General features: G+C 44.5%; 1 protein-coding gene across 1 annotated transcript in view; it reads right to left on the reverse strand.

Moving 5' to 3' along the window:
- LOC142902497 (cadherin-7-like) overlaps window positions 1–17,771 on the reverse strand; it is a 67,237-nt gene that overhangs the window by 14,442 nt on the left and 35,024 nt on the right. Inside the window, exons 5-9 of the mRNA XM_076047625.1 lie at window positions 10,653–10,820; window positions 8,414–8,601; window positions 7,204–7,457; window positions 5,859–5,995; window positions 4,142–4,263 (exon numbers count right to left, since the gene is read on the reverse strand). Coding sequence (XP_075903740.1) covers window positions 4,142–4,263; window positions 5,859–5,995; window positions 7,204–7,457; window positions 8,414–8,601; window positions 10,653–10,820 — 869 coding nt within the window. The remainder of the gene's footprint in view (window positions 1–4,141; window positions 4,264–5,858; window positions 5,996–7,203; window positions 7,458–8,413; window positions 8,602–10,652; window positions 10,821–17,771) is intronic.

Raw genomic sequence — 17,771 nt, forward strand, 5'->3', positions numbered from 1 at the left:
CAGCGGCGGGTGGGGAAAAGATGTGGGAAAGCAGGAGCAGCAGCAGATTGCCAATTCCACTCATGTATGAAATGGCGACACCGTAGTGATTGTACAACATGACCCCTCTCCATTGCCACCTCTGGCTCTGCCCTCCACCAACCCCATCATAGCATCAATTAATATTATGGCAGAAGACAGACACGCTGCTGATCCGTTACAAGTGGCGTCTCTGCAGGGACGCAGTTAGTGTCACTCGACATTCATAATTAGCCCTTTAAAAATGTGCAGGTTATTTCACTCCTGCAGCTCCCCGTTAGTAAATGTGTGCTTCAGAGCCACGCAGGCGGTTCTGGCAAATCCTGTGATATTTTCCCCCGTTATTTCGAAAAACAAACTTCCCAGGACTGCGTTTTTTTTCGGTAAATAATCTATATTTGCCTTTAAAAAATAAATGGCAAGCGCCACTTGGGTTGAGTGTTTTGGTTTCTCTGGAACAAAAGAAGAGCAGCAGCAGAGTAAAACTGACAGCAGGGCTAAAACAGTTCCTCCGTGCAGCCTCTGTTTGTGGGTGTACAATAGTAAAAACTAGATTTGATTGTGGCCTCTGCTCACGGCCAGACTAATAAAATGATGGGCTCTTGGCAAGACTGTTGCCACCTAAAATAAAACAAGGCTGCGTTCACACCAAATCCGAGGCCACAACACAATTTGACAGGGTTCACGCTGTAGTTACAGCGAGGAGGAAAGTTGCCAGTTTTTTTTTTTCAGGCATCCCAACTATGAATAAAAGATTTGTAACCTTTATAATTCATACTCTGGAAAAACAGTTGTCATTACCTGTAATTCTGACATTTCAGCTGCGCTTTGGTTCAATGCACTGATTTATGTACAAAAAATAATTTGACTTCCATCATTGGCTGTAGCTGCAAGGAGTATTTGCTGGGCAAATGTGATATGAAGGACGGCGTTGACATCACTGATTTGGACTTGTTTGAAATGTAAACTCCCACTCTGCTATTCGCACAAAGCCGAGATGTAGGTTAAAGTGCCAAAGGCCTCGTCTTCCCCAGCCCACACAAAGTTGTGTGTGGCTGAAAGTTATTCAGATTTAAATACTGAAGCTCGGAGGTGGTGGATGATTTTCTTGTTACCAAACTTTCTGTTTTCTGTCATTTTATTTTCACACAAACTCAGTCTGTGGCTCAAGAATGGAAGACAGACAGAGAGAGCAGCCCGAGCATAAAACTATCGTCAAAAAATAATTTTCTTACTTTTTTTTTTTTAACGAATCATCTGTCTCTAGAACAAAGAGAACCGCTGACTCTACTGTTTAACAGAGCAAAATCTGAATGGACTTTGATTTCTAGTGTCCTCCACTTCAAATGGCTGGTCAGGACTCTGAAGTTCAGCTCTGCCTTCAGACGTCATCAAATACTTCGCCTGCAGCCCATAAAGACGCAAAGGCAATAGGGCAGGCGGGAGCTTCATATGTTGCAACATCGTCATTAAACATTGACGTAAAGTCATATGGGGGGGGGGAAAGTTAGCAAGGGGGTTAGAAAAAAAAGAGACAAGCTTAGGGAGACAGTTCCAAAAGTGCAGCGCAGTTTGGTCACTTGAATATAGTATGCAAATCTCAAAACCTGTGTGTCACAAACCAACACGACAGTCATTTGAAATGCGATGTGGTCTTGGGCCCCCGTAAAGAAATCCATAGCTTTGGATGCTCCGACGTACAAACACCTGCTGGCTTATTGACCAGCTGATGGTCAACAAAGAGCTAATCTGACACGGAGTCCTGTGGCAGAATAGGCAGAATGAAGGGCTTTGACCTGCAAAGTGGGGAAGTGACCTACAGCAGCACAACCTCTGGAATCTCTGTCTGCCTGTGGGTGACACATCGCCGCCAGCAGTCTTTGATCAGTGCGCAGCTCCCACCGCTGTCCCAGCCTGCCAGCCTCCCACCCCCTCGTTCTCCTGCTGGCGTCTTACAGACTTACTCAGGGACTTCTTTGCACATGTACCCAATGTACTTGTCTCCACCGTGCTGACTGCTCCACTTCTAAGGGACATTCACTATAGGCTAATTGACAACTCCAAATTGTGTGAATTCAAGAGTGTTTTGTACCCCCCCTCACTTGTGCACACCACACTTTCACTCTGAGATTTTTGAGACAGGCTCCAACAACATTGAGACCTTGAGTGAAGGACCATTGATAGAAAATATACAAAATGTATACAATTTTTTACATGTTTGGTGCAGTGCGCTTGTTAGGTGCTTCATCTTCAAGGACGTTCCATTCAGTATCCTCAACGTGAATGGCAGGAGTCAGTGAAGCGGGTCGTTCGCGTTCATTTCACTAGTTTTCAGGGGGACAACTGTGCCATCATGATCACTTAATGGAAGTTGGTTCACAAATTTACTCTTGCATTTTTCTTGTGTCCAAGTTTTGTTGCATTCGCTCCATGCTAAAGTAATCTCACAAATAAAGCTGCTTACGAGAGCAGCAAAACCACTTGGTTATGACCTTCGATGCTCAAGAGGACTTGGAATTCAACGGAAGTTTTTCCGCACGCCAAACCTGGACTGTGCATGACCTTTCAGACAGACAAGAGAACAAATCAGCAGTACACAACATTGTTGTGCAAGCAGCTTTCGAAGTGTGCTGGGGTGTTTGAATAATCAATGAATCCACGCGGCTGTGCGGAAATGCACTTGAGACCCTTAACTAACTCTGCTTCGGTGGGATGGCCGCAGGTGATGCAATTAATATTTCCCTCATCAATGATGTATTACTTTTTCTATCAGCACCTCCTTAGGTGTTAATCAGGGTGATAATTTTTATGACCAGGCTGACTGACTGGAAGCTGTTTTACAACCGACGCAACAGCCACACAGTACTGATGTGGACATCTACTCATATCAAGTCAGATCAGGAATTTGATGAGACGCAGATGTGGGACTGGAGAAGAACAGAGGACACTGGGGCAGTCAATTATACAATAGCTGTGTTCAATCAAAAGTCTTGGAGGGAGATAAGTGGAGCAGTTTGATTCTAAGCTGAGACCAAACCTCTCTCCCTTCTTCTGTTTATTTTTTCATTGTGCAACTCTTGATTAAAGCTGCTGGATGTGACATCAGCTCCAAGTTTAATCTGATTATTTTTGCTGTAACAGTGTTCCAATTTGACACTGTCCCTGTTATCCTTGAATCCCCTGCACTATCACATCAAAACCACCTCAAAAATTAATTTCAATATTTGAGAATAATGCAAGAACAGAAAAGAAAGAAGTAAAATCCCTTTGCAAAGCTCCGTTACCTCTCTCTATATAACTCGCACATGAATTATACTGTTTTGTGTTTTGCCAATTCATTCATTTGCTATTTTCACTCAACCCTGCAAAAAAAAAAGCAGTTTGACAAATAACTTTAAAATATGAATGCAAATAGCATATTTAAAAAGGCCCTAATAGCCATTTCAAACACAATGCATCATTCTGATCAATTGGATGTTTTCAAGTCTCCACACCTCCTTTACCCTCTGCCTACGATTGTATTTTCCAAATGCCAGGAGCAGATAAATCACCGCCAACACAGACGCACAAGTCGTTAAGCAATAAGGCCAAATTTCCTTTTCCAATATACTTGGACACAGTCTCGAAATAGCTCCTGTTTGTTTGATATGGTGAGATATTCTCTCACAACTTAAATGTTCTTTTTTTGCACCTTACCGTCTAATTAGACAGGTTTTCAAAACAAACAGTCCGACTGTGACGGAGCACGAGGTCGTCTCAGCATGAGACACTGTCTTGCACCATGAATATTGCTGTGGATTACAGCCACAGATGGAGTCAAACGCTGTCATTAAACTGGCATAGACAGAATGGAATGAAAGCAATATGTCTAATGAAGGATAGCACCTGCCGTACACGCTATTAGGTCTCTGGGATGTGACTCACACTAATGATGCCTTGGAGAATGACCTCCAGCTGTGAGGCAGACATGCTCGCTCCCTGAACTTCTTTCAGGTGCAAAATATAAAGATTTTATCATGGTTATCATAGTCAGTGGGTTGTCTTTGTGAGTAAACATCCAGGTAAAGAGAAAGAGAAGCTGAGGTTTGACTGAAGAAGGAAAAACTAGTGGGAGGGGGCTTACCTGACCAGGCAGGGTGTTTTCACACAGGAGGGTTTCATAGTCGATGGCAAATTCTGGGGCATTATCATTGATGTCCAGCACAGTGATGAGGGAGATACCTTTTCCAATCTGGGCCGGGTCCTCTGAAAGAAGAAAGGGAGATCATGTTGCGGAAAAAAAAAAAAAATCTAGGATACGAATTCAGAGTAGATTTACCCATCACATGAAATCTTTGGAAGTGAAAAGCAAGAAACTTTTCTCTCAGAGTGCAAAGAGAAAAGTTTCACCACATCTGGTCCAAATTGCCTGGGGATGTGAAATTCATGAAATCGGACTCTACTTGATCCTGTGACCGTCTGAATGGAAAATAACGCGCAAATGATCAAACTGTGCGCAATGTGTGACATGTAGGGCACTTTGGCAAATTATTGATTTTTTTCTCATGTATCCTGTCAAACCAGTCGTGCCCTCCACTCCAGCTCTTGTCGGGTTCGCGGTCGTCGTTGTCGTCGTGGGCAACGCGCTGCAAGCTTCACGCCTCTGTTCGCCTGACACAAACTGATGGCTAAATGGCCACGTATGAGCGCAAGACGCTGATTTGGCTTGGCGTCGCCTCCGTGCCGGCCACAGATGACGCGCTGACATTCTGGCCGGCTGATTTGACGGCGACAAAAAGGACACGCGGCTCCTCGGGCCACAGACGTCACATCAGTGGCCCGGTCGGTTTGGGGCGGCGCTGACAAAATATGAGTGTCTCCGGCTTGAACGCACAGCAGCCCAGAACTATTTCAGAGCCCATTTACTATAAATACTGGCAGAAAGGCGCAATGCAGCTTGTCTTTTGTCATTGTTTGTTGTTTTTTTTCAAATCAATTCACAAACTCAAAAGATTTTGTTTTCTGCCAGCAGTGCCACAGTGTCGCTTGTGTGTTAGATGCCGGCCCCTCGTGCATGAAGAGCTCTTGCACCATCTCATATGGCTATTATTATCATACACGTCTTTTCTCTTTGCCACTATGCAAGGCAAGAGCTCTCGCCGAGGAACCAACTGAGCACCAGGTGTGTCGGCGGCTGGGTGAACAAAAACGCACCTTTGAAGCAAAAAGTGGTAAAAGGATTTTGCAGCGTTTGATCTGACGGCGTGAAAGAATAGTTGTTTGCTGTTTTCCCCCCCGCGCCTTTGCACTGATGTGACGCAGCTGTCTTGAGATCTCAGCAAATTGTCCTCTGATGGCTGTTGTCCATTGTGTTTGCGAAGCGACACAGGGAAAGAGGGAATTGCAGGAGAAGACAAACAAACCAAAAAAAAAAAAAAAGTCTCCTGAACCGTCGGCAGCTGAACAAAAGGCAGCCGGCGCTTTTTCACATCCAATTTAAATACGTCACCCCTGGGCGAGACGGCCGACCCTCACTCGGCGTCTCATTCCCACAGTCGGGGGGACTCGTCGGGGTCAAACAACTGCACTGAATGTGATGTAAAATACTTTGACAGCCCCACAACTCTAGTATGCGTAATGTCCGTAGCGCAGGGCAAAGTGAAATTAAGACCAGAACAGGCGCTTCAGTGGCTTCAATATGTTCGAGTCTGTCTAGTTCATTCAAACAATGGCTCTCAGACTCACATGAGGGATTACAGGATTAAAGAGGATTATAATTTCTAACACAATTGTTTTAAATTCCAGTAAAAAAAAAACTGAACGTAGTGCCCAGGTCTTTGACTGCTAGCTTTGTAACTTACGGATCTCAATGGCGAAGATGGTGAGGTTGTGGACCGAGTTGGCCTCTCGGTCCAGAGGCTTGGCTGTGCTGATGACGCCGCTGTGAGCGTCCACGTTAAAGAACCGCTCCAAGTCTGTGTTCCTGTCAATGGAGTACCTGGAGTAACAGAGCAACACAAACACAAACACACACACACACACACAGAAGGACCGCACTCTTTAAAAAAAAAACGTCTTGAGGGCAGCGTTATTGATTTGACATTTTGCTTGTGAGAAAATTACTATTACAGTGGTTTTTCTGCCCCCAATCAATCTATGAAACAGACAGATTTTCAATTCATACCCAGGGAACTTTACTTGACCTTGTGTAAAGTAAACGTATTTATTTAAGCTCCAGTGGTATATCTTAGTTAAAAAAGAAAAAGGGTGTGTTAAAGTGGATTTGACACCAGAAATCTCTTTGTGTGTGAGCCCTTTTAAAAGCGGGGTTGTGCGGAGGGAACGGGACTAAAGTGGTGCTCGTCTCCCAGTGCACAAACACTGCTCACGTCAATTCAATTCACCGCAATTTGTACTGCTGCGGAGAATTACAACTTAAATTAGCGTACTACCAAAGGGTATTATTGCAGCATAATTTGACTCTTGTGGCTGCATTAGTTCCACAATATTTTTTAATTTCAACAGATGCGGTGAAAAATATTGCCCGCACAGATAACAGTCGAGGGAGCCAAAAGAGGCAATTTACAGCTACAAAGGCAGATTAATTTGATTTTTTTTCTGATTAAGACTGCTAACAATCCAAACAGACCACGCGTGAATACCGTACAATATCCATTCAATTAATGCAAATGCAGCGGGAGAGTGCTGAATCTCGACGCCCTTCTCTTGTTCAAGGATGGCATTTGGGTAGTGCAGATGTTGCACTCCGAAGCCCTGCCACCATCTGGCATTGTCTTTGCCACCGCCACCTCGGGACCTTGACGGCATCTACTTTTCCTGCATGTGTGTGGGTGGCTGTTGAAAGGATCGATCTGCTCATAAACAAATAATCATAGGGACTAGAAACTTTTCTGATTAAGGGTTTGATAAAGAGCTCTTTCAAAAGGCTGGTAATTTGCAGGAGATTTTATTGTCACACTACACCGGCGCTGAGAAGAAGTGAAGTCCTTGAGGTGACAAACACAATAGCAAAATAAATACCCAAGAAATCAACGCATATTCAGAATAAAAAAATGTCAGTTGACACCTTTAAAAAAATATCCACAACGATTACACTGCGTAACACCAGGTACTGTGCGTATTTAATGTAATTACGCCTTTGGTCACAAAAAATGAGGACTTCTAACATGTAAGGGAGTTGTGTACCTGATGCCGTTGTTGGAGGTGTCTGGGTCGTGAGCAGAGACCCGGCCGATGGAGGTGCCCACTCGGGCGTCCTCTGAAACCACCATCTCGTTGAGTGGCACGGAGAAGATGGGTGGCTCGTTCACATCTTTCACCGTCACCTTAATGGATGTCGTGTCACTGAAGGGCCCCACGCTCAAAAAGTTGGAGTCAATGTTCCTGTTTGTGGCCTCGATTCTCAGCGAGAAGCTGCTCTTGGTTTCAAAGTCCAGAGGCTGGAAGGGACAGAAACGGAGGAGAAGGGAAGGTCGATTCATCAGCGACGATGGTGAGGTCTTGATGGATGGCAGTGTGTTTTCAGTCCGTAGATGCTAATGGCTTGATCTAATTCTGATCACTGTTTTCTATCACTGCTTCTCCTGAACTCGGTACTGCTAGGATGCTGGAGCCTTTTCCCAGCTATTCCGGGCAGAGACGGGGTTACACCCTACAACCCGACCTGCTGCTTTGATATTGCTGCAGCTGCTCTGTTCAAATTAAAAATAAAAAAAATAAATGCTGTTGAACACTAGTAATTTTCTTTAAGTGGGTGACGGTAATTTAAGTTTGCTTGGGTATTTGTTTGCACCAGACAATTACAAGATTAGCATGGCACTAACGAAGAAGAGAGTCAAATCAATGCTCTCCTGCAAAGTAGCATTGAAATTCATGACTAAATGTCACCCTGGGGATAACTAAGGCAGATCAATATGGCGCTAGTTTAAAATACAATGTCCCAGAGGATGTTGCATCTAAACTAAGAGCAGCAGCTACATATGTACGCATGAGATGAATTTAGATTTATGTTATCAGTGTTAGTTTTGATTTGCAAACAACCCTGTAAGGAGATGGCATGTTCTCCCTGCGTCTGCAGAGGTTCACGCCGGTTCTCCTGTCCTGAGGGACGTGTTGAGAGTGTGGGTGGATGTTTGTCACTGTGTGGCTCTGTGATAAAATGGTGACTTGTTCCCAGTGCAGGACAAGTGGTGATGGAAAATAGATGCGTTTTTTTTTTGTTTGTTTGTTTTTGAAACATTGAAGCATGTACAGTACGTTCTACCCTTGAAATAACAAACATCCATAGCGTCACAGACGCAGAACATCAGGATGAAAAAAGGTGCAAATGCAAACAGGCGATGAGCGTTAATAGACGCGCACGCCGCAGCATTGTGTGTATCTACACATATATAACCTTCAGAAGAATGATGACTCCGTCCTGCGTATCTTCGTCTGTTGTTATGTTGAACATGCCAGGCCCGTCACTGTCCATGATCCTGTAGTCCATCTCCGCGTTGGAGCCAATATCAGCATCAGCCGCTTTGACCTTGGCCACCACCGACCGCACTGGCAGGGACTCCAGCACAGTGTACTGATAGCTCTCTGAAAAATGACGGACAGAAGGAGACTGTAGCAATGGATGTTCAGCACCAACTCACCTTCAAGCCATTCTGCCTTTTTATTTATGTATTTTTTTGCTGCAGCCCTTCAGCTTTGATACGGCTATGTGGTTTTTCAAAAAAAAAAATCATGTTGCATAACAAAGACTGACAGCAACTCACAAACAACGATAAAGCTGCAAGATACTGAAACACCGGAAAGCAAAGGGAGGGGGAAAAAAAAGTGCAATATGCAATTAGGAAGGCGCAGACTAATTTGTTGTGGCGCTCCTGCGAGTGTTACAACAGGAAAAATACATTTTGCGAAATACAAAACTGCCTAACAGGAGAAATGTTTTATCTGCTGCAGCAAAAAATAAAGAGGTGGGGGGGGGAGGGGGAAGATGAGTCAAGTGTGGCTCCCTTTGGTACCTTTTTACAGGATGAAATGTCCACTTGAAGATTCTATTACTCTCAAACTCTATTGTGTTCTTTGAGCTTTTGTGTGACCCTTTGGATTTAAAGTACTCTTACAGGAATAAAAAAAAAAGGGAATCATATTCATAATCATCTCTCCAATCACCGTGGCAGAGCTCATTACCAGACCTTTCCGCGTTCCTCGCAGTGTCTCCCTCAGCCACTGTCTAAATGCTAATCTGCCTGACATTGTTTGCCGCCATGTAATCTTTGTAATGGCTTTTTAATTTGGCGTGGAATAGCAGCTCCTTAAAGGACCAAAGAATTGCTTTCCCGCCTTCACTTTGCCCCCGCACCTCGCTCTGCCCTCCTCTCCTCTGCATCCTCCCCCACCGGCCGTCCTCTCCTGCGGCTAACCTTGGCTCCCTTGCCTTGTTCCTCTCGAGTACTAGCTGTAGCTGGGTGACTTCCTGCAATGGTCTGATGCTCCAGTGCGCTCGATTGATTCTGACCCATGACCCTGGGAGTGAGACAGCAAGAGCCCAACCCCAAAAACCCCAGCAAAGTCTCTTTCTTCCCAGTGTGACAGCACTGGGTTAAAACGCCACTGATGACTCGTTGGGCGAACTGAACCCTCCTCTCCCCCCAGGGGCCTGCAAATTGACTCTACCTTCATGGCAGTCCCCGTGGCGAGCTCGCCAGCCAGACAGTGGCCGAGATATCAGTAGTAAACCGTTTTGCCGGCGCTTCGGATTATCATGAGAAGCACTGCATGCCTTTGAATTTGAAAGCTTGGCGAGGAACCTATTAGCAGCCCATGAAATAGGCTGACAACAACAACAGGAAGAAGAAAAAAAAAGCGGCGGCTGATTGATCTGGAAATCCAAGGGAAAAGTTTCCCCCAGTTCCAATGAAGAGCGAGCAGCAGGGTGCACACCTTGCAGGGATGTCAATGTTTTAAAGAGGGAAAGGAAAGTCCAAAAAGTCAAAGACAGATGGCGGCATGGCCACAGGTGAACTGTGGTAATTATTAGTTGACAATATAAAAACCCAGCTGCAGCTGTTGTACTTCAGAGAATAAAGGCAGAACACATAAATTGTGAATAATGCGTCGTTACTGGGCTACTGAGTGGTGCCGACGGTGCCTTCATCTGTAACGCGATGGTGACAGATTATGTCTGACGGCTCTGCAGACAGTGGCCAATGTTGTATGAAATTTAGCTTCCATTTTTTTTTTTTTTTCAAGGGCCTACACTGGAATTTAAGAGCATGTTGATGAAGGTTGACGTTATGGACAGATAAGGTCAGCTATGCAGAAGTGGAATAGATTATGACAAAGAAAGAAAAGAAAAAGAGTTCTATTTTCATACCAGACAGGGTGTGAAAAAAATGATTCAAAATATTTTTAGTTGGATTGAGGTAGTGTAGTGACAGACTTTAGGTTGCCACGTTTCTGAAATGGACAACACAGAGTTTCCCTAATTTCAGTGAAACTAATTTCCTGAACCATAAAAAAACAAAACAAAACAGCTACTTGTGTCACATCACAGCTGTCAAACATTCAATGTGCTGAAGTGACTGTCGGTTAATTCGTACATATTTTGGGGGTGACGAGAAAAATCAGGAGCGGACTCTTACTGTGAGTGAAACGAGGTGGGTTGTCATTGACATCTGTTAGTGTGACAGTGACAGAGGTGGTGCCGGAGAGGCCTCCCATCTGGCCCACCATGTCTTTGGCCTGGATGACCAGGACATACTGGTCGCGCGTCTCCCGGTCCATGTTGGGAAGAGCTGTTCTGATCACGCCTGGGATGAAGAAGAAGAAAGAGGAGGAGGAAAAATGAATCTGACAGCACTAGAATAAAGAATAAATAGATTATATATTAAGTATGTTGAGGAACGCATAATGCCCGTGTCTTAGCTTCCATATTCACACTTGGCCTATACGAACACAAGACTGAAAACCGTGGAGATGTACAGGCTTTTCATTTTAGACTTTTTGCCATCTCATTTTTATCTCGACTGAAAAAAAAGATAATTCCAGGAAATAAAAAAAGAGTACCCACAGACATTGAAATGCAAAGAAAAGGGTCCTAATCCTTCAAAAGCAATCACTGTTGCCTCCAAAGTTAATGACTTACCACACAATGTGTTTCATTCATTAAATGGCACTTATTAAAAATTCCTACAGAACATGAGAGATTACTCATTACGAACCCTACAAAGCCGCAGTGCACTGTTCCTGAATAAATTAATCGTTTTTAGCTGCTCCATCACATTCACAGCCTGATGGAGCAGATCAGAGAGAAGCTCCGGCTTTGATTTGGCACCTGAAGAATAATAATAAAAAAAATTAAAAATAAACTCATAATCCTTTACATTAAACGGAAATACATGGAACGGACGCCCAACTCTCAGAAGGAAAGAAATCTGCTGCTTTTTTCTTTTGCACTATATTCAGCTAAAAAAAAAATAAAAGTCAGCTGTGCCCCAGTTTGAGGCAGTAGAGGTACATCTCTTCCTGTTCCCCACTAGTACAAATCCAGGTACTGCCTTTTATGTACACAAACAGGAACTATAATTACAATCAATCTGAGAACAAAGCAGGAAAGACAAACAGAAAAAGTGGGTTGGAAGGACTTTAGAACACTGAAGCTGCCACTTGACCATTAAGCCGTCTCCTTTTAAAAATAAACAATGCCATTAAGTGTTTAATTTCTGTCTTTCTCGCTGCCATCTTTTATTAATGTCATCACCACCCCTGCGGCTATAAACTCTTAGCGGCTGCTCCTGCTTAATGCCTGGGCTACCTAAGTTATTGTAGCGCTTCACCTCATTTCTCCAACAGTCCCTGCCAGCGTGCTCATGGCGAGACGACGGCAGCGGGTCAATAAAATGATAATCTCTCCGCCCGTGCTGGAACAAACGCGCTATTTTTGTCCCGCAACAAAAAATAATGAAGCCCAGAGGAAACTGCCTCACTGTACCTGAGATGCCCCCAACAACAACCATGTCAAGGCGCGTCATCTGTTTCTTCAATGCTTTAATGCGAGGGATTCACTGACTATACACCACGGACATTCACCCATCTGCTCCATTTATCCCGCTGGATCCAGCCCCCGTTCGGCTCATTCATCACACCTTCAGCCGGCTACCCCACGGTGTATATAACCTTCCAGCCAATTACACAGCATCGGCATTGCTCCGGCGCTGGCTTCAGTGACACCTGTGACCCCTCTACCCCTCTCCCCTTTGTTCCCCTGCATCATAAAGGGTTACGCTGGGCCTTCCAACTCAGCGCCGGCTCCCTTATTACCAGCTACGCAACAAACAAAAACCAAACTTGGCTTTTTCTCGGATCCGCACGGCCATCGCCGCGGGAACAACGTGTGCATGTCTAGACTTGAAAGGAAGCCTCCTTTAAAAACTCAAGAGAAGTAACGGCGGCAGAGGAAGCCGGGTAATGGTGGTGCCGTAAATAATAATAATAAAAAAAAAAAGTAGACTGTGCGGTGGATGTCTCCAGAGAGACAAAGTAAACTGCAAAAACATTTTCAGATTGTGCCGGCAGTGGGAGAGTGAAGACTCCCACTAACCAAGCGTTTATTGTTTTTAGTTATTGTTTGCCTCAGTATTGTGTCAGTCTCACCGGTCCCAGGCAGAATTACAATTGAATACATGAATACTGCAGAAAATAACAGAAATTTCCAATGGAATTTTAAAGTCATAATTTGTAAATTTGCATCTCTTGCTGTGAGTTTTCACCAATGTGTCTGATACCATATGCGTTTCACTAATAGATTAACAATACAGTGAAGCCCCCCGAGCCCCCACCCCCCCACACATTTATAAATGATTCCCCCCATTCATAATGTGATTTTAACCAATGTGATTTGAATCAATATCTGTAGAATCAAAAAAACATGCATGTGGAAAAACCTGTCGTTCTTCTTCTTAAAAAAAATTACTCATCAGCTGGTTTAATCTATAGGTGGTAGAATACAGGGTCTCAGATGAGCAGGTGAGGTACTCATCGAATATCCGCTTGCTAGGTTGGAGATAAAGAGAATAGGCTGTGGTTAATGATGCAGGAAATACCGATTCCATCCTGGACGAAATAGAAAAACTAAAAAAGAGCCTCCTCCTGCCTGGCCGCAAGCACATGCAGACAATGTCTGACTGAGCTGCACTGCTAATCCACCGAGCAATGTGGCAGGACTGTTGTTTGTCTGCTGGGTACCAACGTCACCCCTTTCCTCCCCCTCTCCCTCCGCTCCCCGCCCTCCATTCATTGCTCTCTATCTCTGTCCCCCCGTGTGGCGCTGGTGTCATTCCTGGGGAGTAGCGATGATTAAAATCCTTCTGTCGCCATCGCAGCACGGCCCCGCATTACGCCGTGACTCTGTGCCTCCGGTGTGAGCCAGACGCGTCGTAGCCGCGCATTCATCTAGCTGTCTCCCAAGCACTGGCGGCAGACGGGTGGGCCGCGCTCTTCCCGCTAAAGCCGAGATACTTGACATTTGTCTCAGGGAAGAGGAAATAAAAAAGAGCAGACTTTGCCCCGGAACCCTCTGGCTTTTTTTTTTTTTTTGCTTTTTTTCCTCCCCTTGTGCTGCTACTGGGGAGGTTCTGATGAAGGTGGCGGACACTTAAACATGAAGGGTGCAGTATGTGATTTGCTCCAGCCTCAGGCGGTCCACTTACACACGACAGATCCCCAACACAAAAAGAAAACGGGCCGTACAAACAAGGGATTAAACCTTCCACTCGGGTAGTTTATTACACGCTGACATTTAAGCAGCGTAGTCTAATCACAGGTGGCTGTGTCTACCCAAGGATTGCTCGAGAAAGAGGGCGACATAAAACCACCCGTAATACAAAAAGAGCCAAATGTGATTCAAGTCTATCCTTACATCAAACATGGTATGGAGCAACTATTCATTTTTCATGCCAGGCAAGAGGGGGAGAGTGTGTGGCCACATCCAGGTTGCACGAGTGCTTTTGATCAGGACGGAAAAATTGTACCCTCACCTCTCTCACCTCTCCCTCTCCCTCCATCCACACTCAATATTACAGGAGGCAGCCAGATTTATATCTAGCCTTCAGCTGTAATGTTCTCAATTTGGCGCATACGCCACAAAAAAGAGACAGGGCAGGCTGGTGGCGGCAGCGCTACAAAGTGGGTAAACAAGAAGGAAAAAAAAGGAAACACAAGGTGTGAACATCCACATTTGACCTCTGTGTGAGACAATCCAAACAAGGCCTGCTTGTTTTTTCAAAATAATATTTCTATAAAGGTAAAGACGATTAACCTTTCAATTACATTGTAGAGCTTTGAAAGGTAAGGCTTGTCTTAAACCCCCTTCCAGTGCAATCAATCCCCTCATTTAGCCAACTGCTATTTTTCCCCCCAAACTAAATTCTACTGCTATTATAGCAGCCATTGGGTTCCGTGAGCATGCCCGCTCGGCGCCGCTAATGTGCGCCGGTAATTGTCTCTGGGGGCCTCGCCATATCGCCAAGGTGTTGTGCGAACCCCGGCGGCAGCTGTTTTAATCTCCCCGAGCACGGCGTCAATTAGAACGCAGCCATTTAACAACATCATAATTTCGCCGTCACCTTCAAACTAAACCGCGCTCCATCAATCAATAGTCGTTGCGAATGCTGTCTTTTGCACGAGCACCTTACGACACAGCGCCCTATGTATTTCTGCCAGCTGTGCGCATTACTTGAGCGTTATTGGAGCTATTCAAGATTAAGCACTTTTCCCCAAGGGCACCTTGTCAATTCAATTTGGGATTAAGAACCAGGGTAAAAAAGACTTGTTAGATGCAAGAAAGCCGGAATGCTCCCCCACCTAACACCGGGTCACACGCATCCTCCCCCGACTATTAGCCCTCTGCCACTTAATCGCTGTTGCAGCATTGCAGTTTGGAGCTCAGAGTGTCTCCCAGCCCAGGCACTTTGTCAAAGTCACCCTCCGCAATGGCCTCGTCTTGTGCTGCAAATGGGACTAATTAGTGACTCGCAAAGACAGAACGCACAGCGCTCATCCCCACAGCACTCCATCCTGCGCCTGCTGTCTGGGGACACGTCTCCCAGCCTCAGGAGTGCACCGGGCAATACACACGGTATCGACGATGTGTTCAAAACTAACAGTTTACACAGACAGCGTCGCCGCTCCCGTATGGCAAAAGCACAATGTGGACATAATTAAATACATTTTCCAAGGACCTATTTTCCCCAGCCTTGCTTGGTGTTATTTATTTATTTTGTGTTTTTCACAGACAGATACCTCTGAATTTTCTTTCAAGACAAAGTCAGATGACATTATTTTTTACCTTGACCACACAACCAGAAGAGTTGAATTGCGACTACTACTATGAGTACTAACCATAATGCTTTGCAAATTAGAAATTCCAGATAAGTTTTAGCCAAAATGTGAATGTGTGAATAGTATTTTTTTCATTTATTCTACTTTTTCTTTTTTTTTAATAAGGCGGACTCCAGTTTGCAAAACCATACAATTTTGAAGTCGTTTTGTTTTCCTTTCAACAACCAAGTCTGCAGAGAAAAATTGTTTAAATTTAATGTGAATGAACACAATCAACGTCCAGCGTTGCACGCGCCACAGAAATGAACATGAAAATGGAATTATAATCTACTACGGGGGGTGAACGAGGGCCACTTACCATAAGAAATCATAACCCATTAAAGCTCTTGAAACATCAACCTTGACATTTAAAAATCCACTCAGCTTAATGAAAAACACGTCATCAAGCCAAGGCCGTGAAGGAATGAGCTCCGGTCGTTGAGCGCGACCAGCGTAAAGGAAAACACGCCACCGGAGTAATGGGGACTTTTTACGGGGCCAGATATGCTGTTTGAACATCACTTAAGTAAAGGTCTGCTCTCGCTCTAATTGGTATTGGTGTCATGGAATCTCACTCGAGACTCATTGATGGGTTTGGGCGTTCGGGCAAAAACTTTGGTAAAGATCACTGACCAGCCTGAGGCAAGTGGTCAGGACTCTGTCCGAGACCTTGTTTAAAATGTCCTGATTTCCCAAAAAAAGAGAAGGGATGTTTTTTTTTGTTTTGTTTTTTAATGTGCTTCAGTGTTGAAAATTGCAAGTTAGTAATAAGGAAAAAAAAGATTGGCTCTTTGGATAAATTTTATTGCCTGCAAGCTCTTCTCAAAAGGTACAAATTAAAATGAGCACACGGTGGAACCTGGCGAACATTCATTTCAAATATTGAAAAATAAAATGCTGAGAACAAATCTATGGTAAGCCTCGAGGGTAGCCGGTTGGATTCTTGGCAGTAATGATGCTGCTGTGAAAGCCTCTAGCGTCTCCCAGTCCAGACAGCAGCTATGCTGCTGTGAGCCTTTTGTTTTACATGCAGTTTTCACAAGGCTAACTCTGTCTCACACAACAAGGGGACACGTCTCAATGCTATAGCACTTCCAGTCCCTCGTGGAGTCACGCTGCCCGACTCCCACTCGCGCTGCTCAGTCCTGACACTAATGTTGCGTCTCATAACGGAGAGATGGAATCGCCTTCTACGGAAGCACGGAGGGAGAGATGAGCGTAATCAGTCGTGGCACGTCAACGCATGGCAGGGTAGTGTTGAGGCAAATATATATATAATTTCAGGCTCAGCTCTTGCCAGTGTTTACAACTGGAGTCACGACTGTATATCAAGTAAAAGGCGAGTGGAGGGAAAGGAGGAAGAGGAGAAGGCTTCTCACTGGACGTTGGAGTTCCACAGTCACAAGTCTGACAGACGAGAGAACTTAGTTTACATTTGGTGCTTCCATCAGCCATGTGTTATCAGTTTACTTTCAAGGAGATGCCAAGTATTTCTTTTTCATATAGATCAATTTTTAGTTTCCAATTGATAAAGCTGGAAGAAAAATAAGCAAATAAAAAGCAATTAGCTGCTTGCTGATTGCTTCGTTTCTTTTTGTTCAGAGATGGTCTGGGTTAATGTGAAAAGGGAGAAAAAAAGGATCATACATGAAGTTCTAATCCTCTATCATGTGATTTTTTTTTTCTCACTTTAGCTTATCTCCAGCATAAAGGTTCAGTGGCGGCATCAAGATGAGACTTTCTGAATTCACAAGTGAATTTCCCACCATTAATCAGCTCAAGATCTCACATGTCAGACAGACAAGACTAGAAAAGAAAAATTGCTTCTGATATTATGTATATCTATAAACAGCCTAATCCTACATTCTACGGGGTGACTTCTAAGCATATAATAATGTATAGACGGTTTGAGTCTCTCTGTGTAATGCCCAGAGTTGCTCGGGGTAAAGCTTAAAGTGTTGATCTTGAATACCAAAGGAACATTTAGCAAGAGGCAGAGCTCAGCAAGCCAAAGGTGGCTTTGCATATCTAAATAAGGCACGGGGGTAGAATAGAGTAATTGTTGGTATGTTAGTAAAGTGTGGGAGATAAAAGGAATCGCTTCAAAACAATTCACGATGATCAACGTCAGCGCACGTCTGCTGGTTGATCGTCAGCTAAATGGAAGAATAGAACTGGGGTTGTGGAAGGTTGTTTGAATGAAGAGGCAACACAATTATTCACATTTCCGAAGAGAAACTAATCATGCAGGAGGTGGTTGCAGCATTTTACCACGTTAATTGTCCCACAGGTACGCTCTTCTTCTTTTTTTCTCCGCAGGAAATCAAAGAGCCTCAGCCTCAGAAAAGTCCCGGTAGGACTGTCTGAGCCGAGAGAATATCCAC

This window comes from Nelusetta ayraudi, unplaced genomic scaffold (assembly GCF_046127955.1).
Source record: "Nelusetta ayraudi isolate G7.1 ecotype Tasmania unplaced genomic scaffold, CSIRO-AGI_Nayr_v1 ptg000094l, whole genome shotgun sequence".
Classification (NCBI taxonomy): Eukaryota; Metazoa; Chordata; class Actinopteri; order Tetraodontiformes; family Monacanthidae; genus Nelusetta; species Nelusetta ayraudi.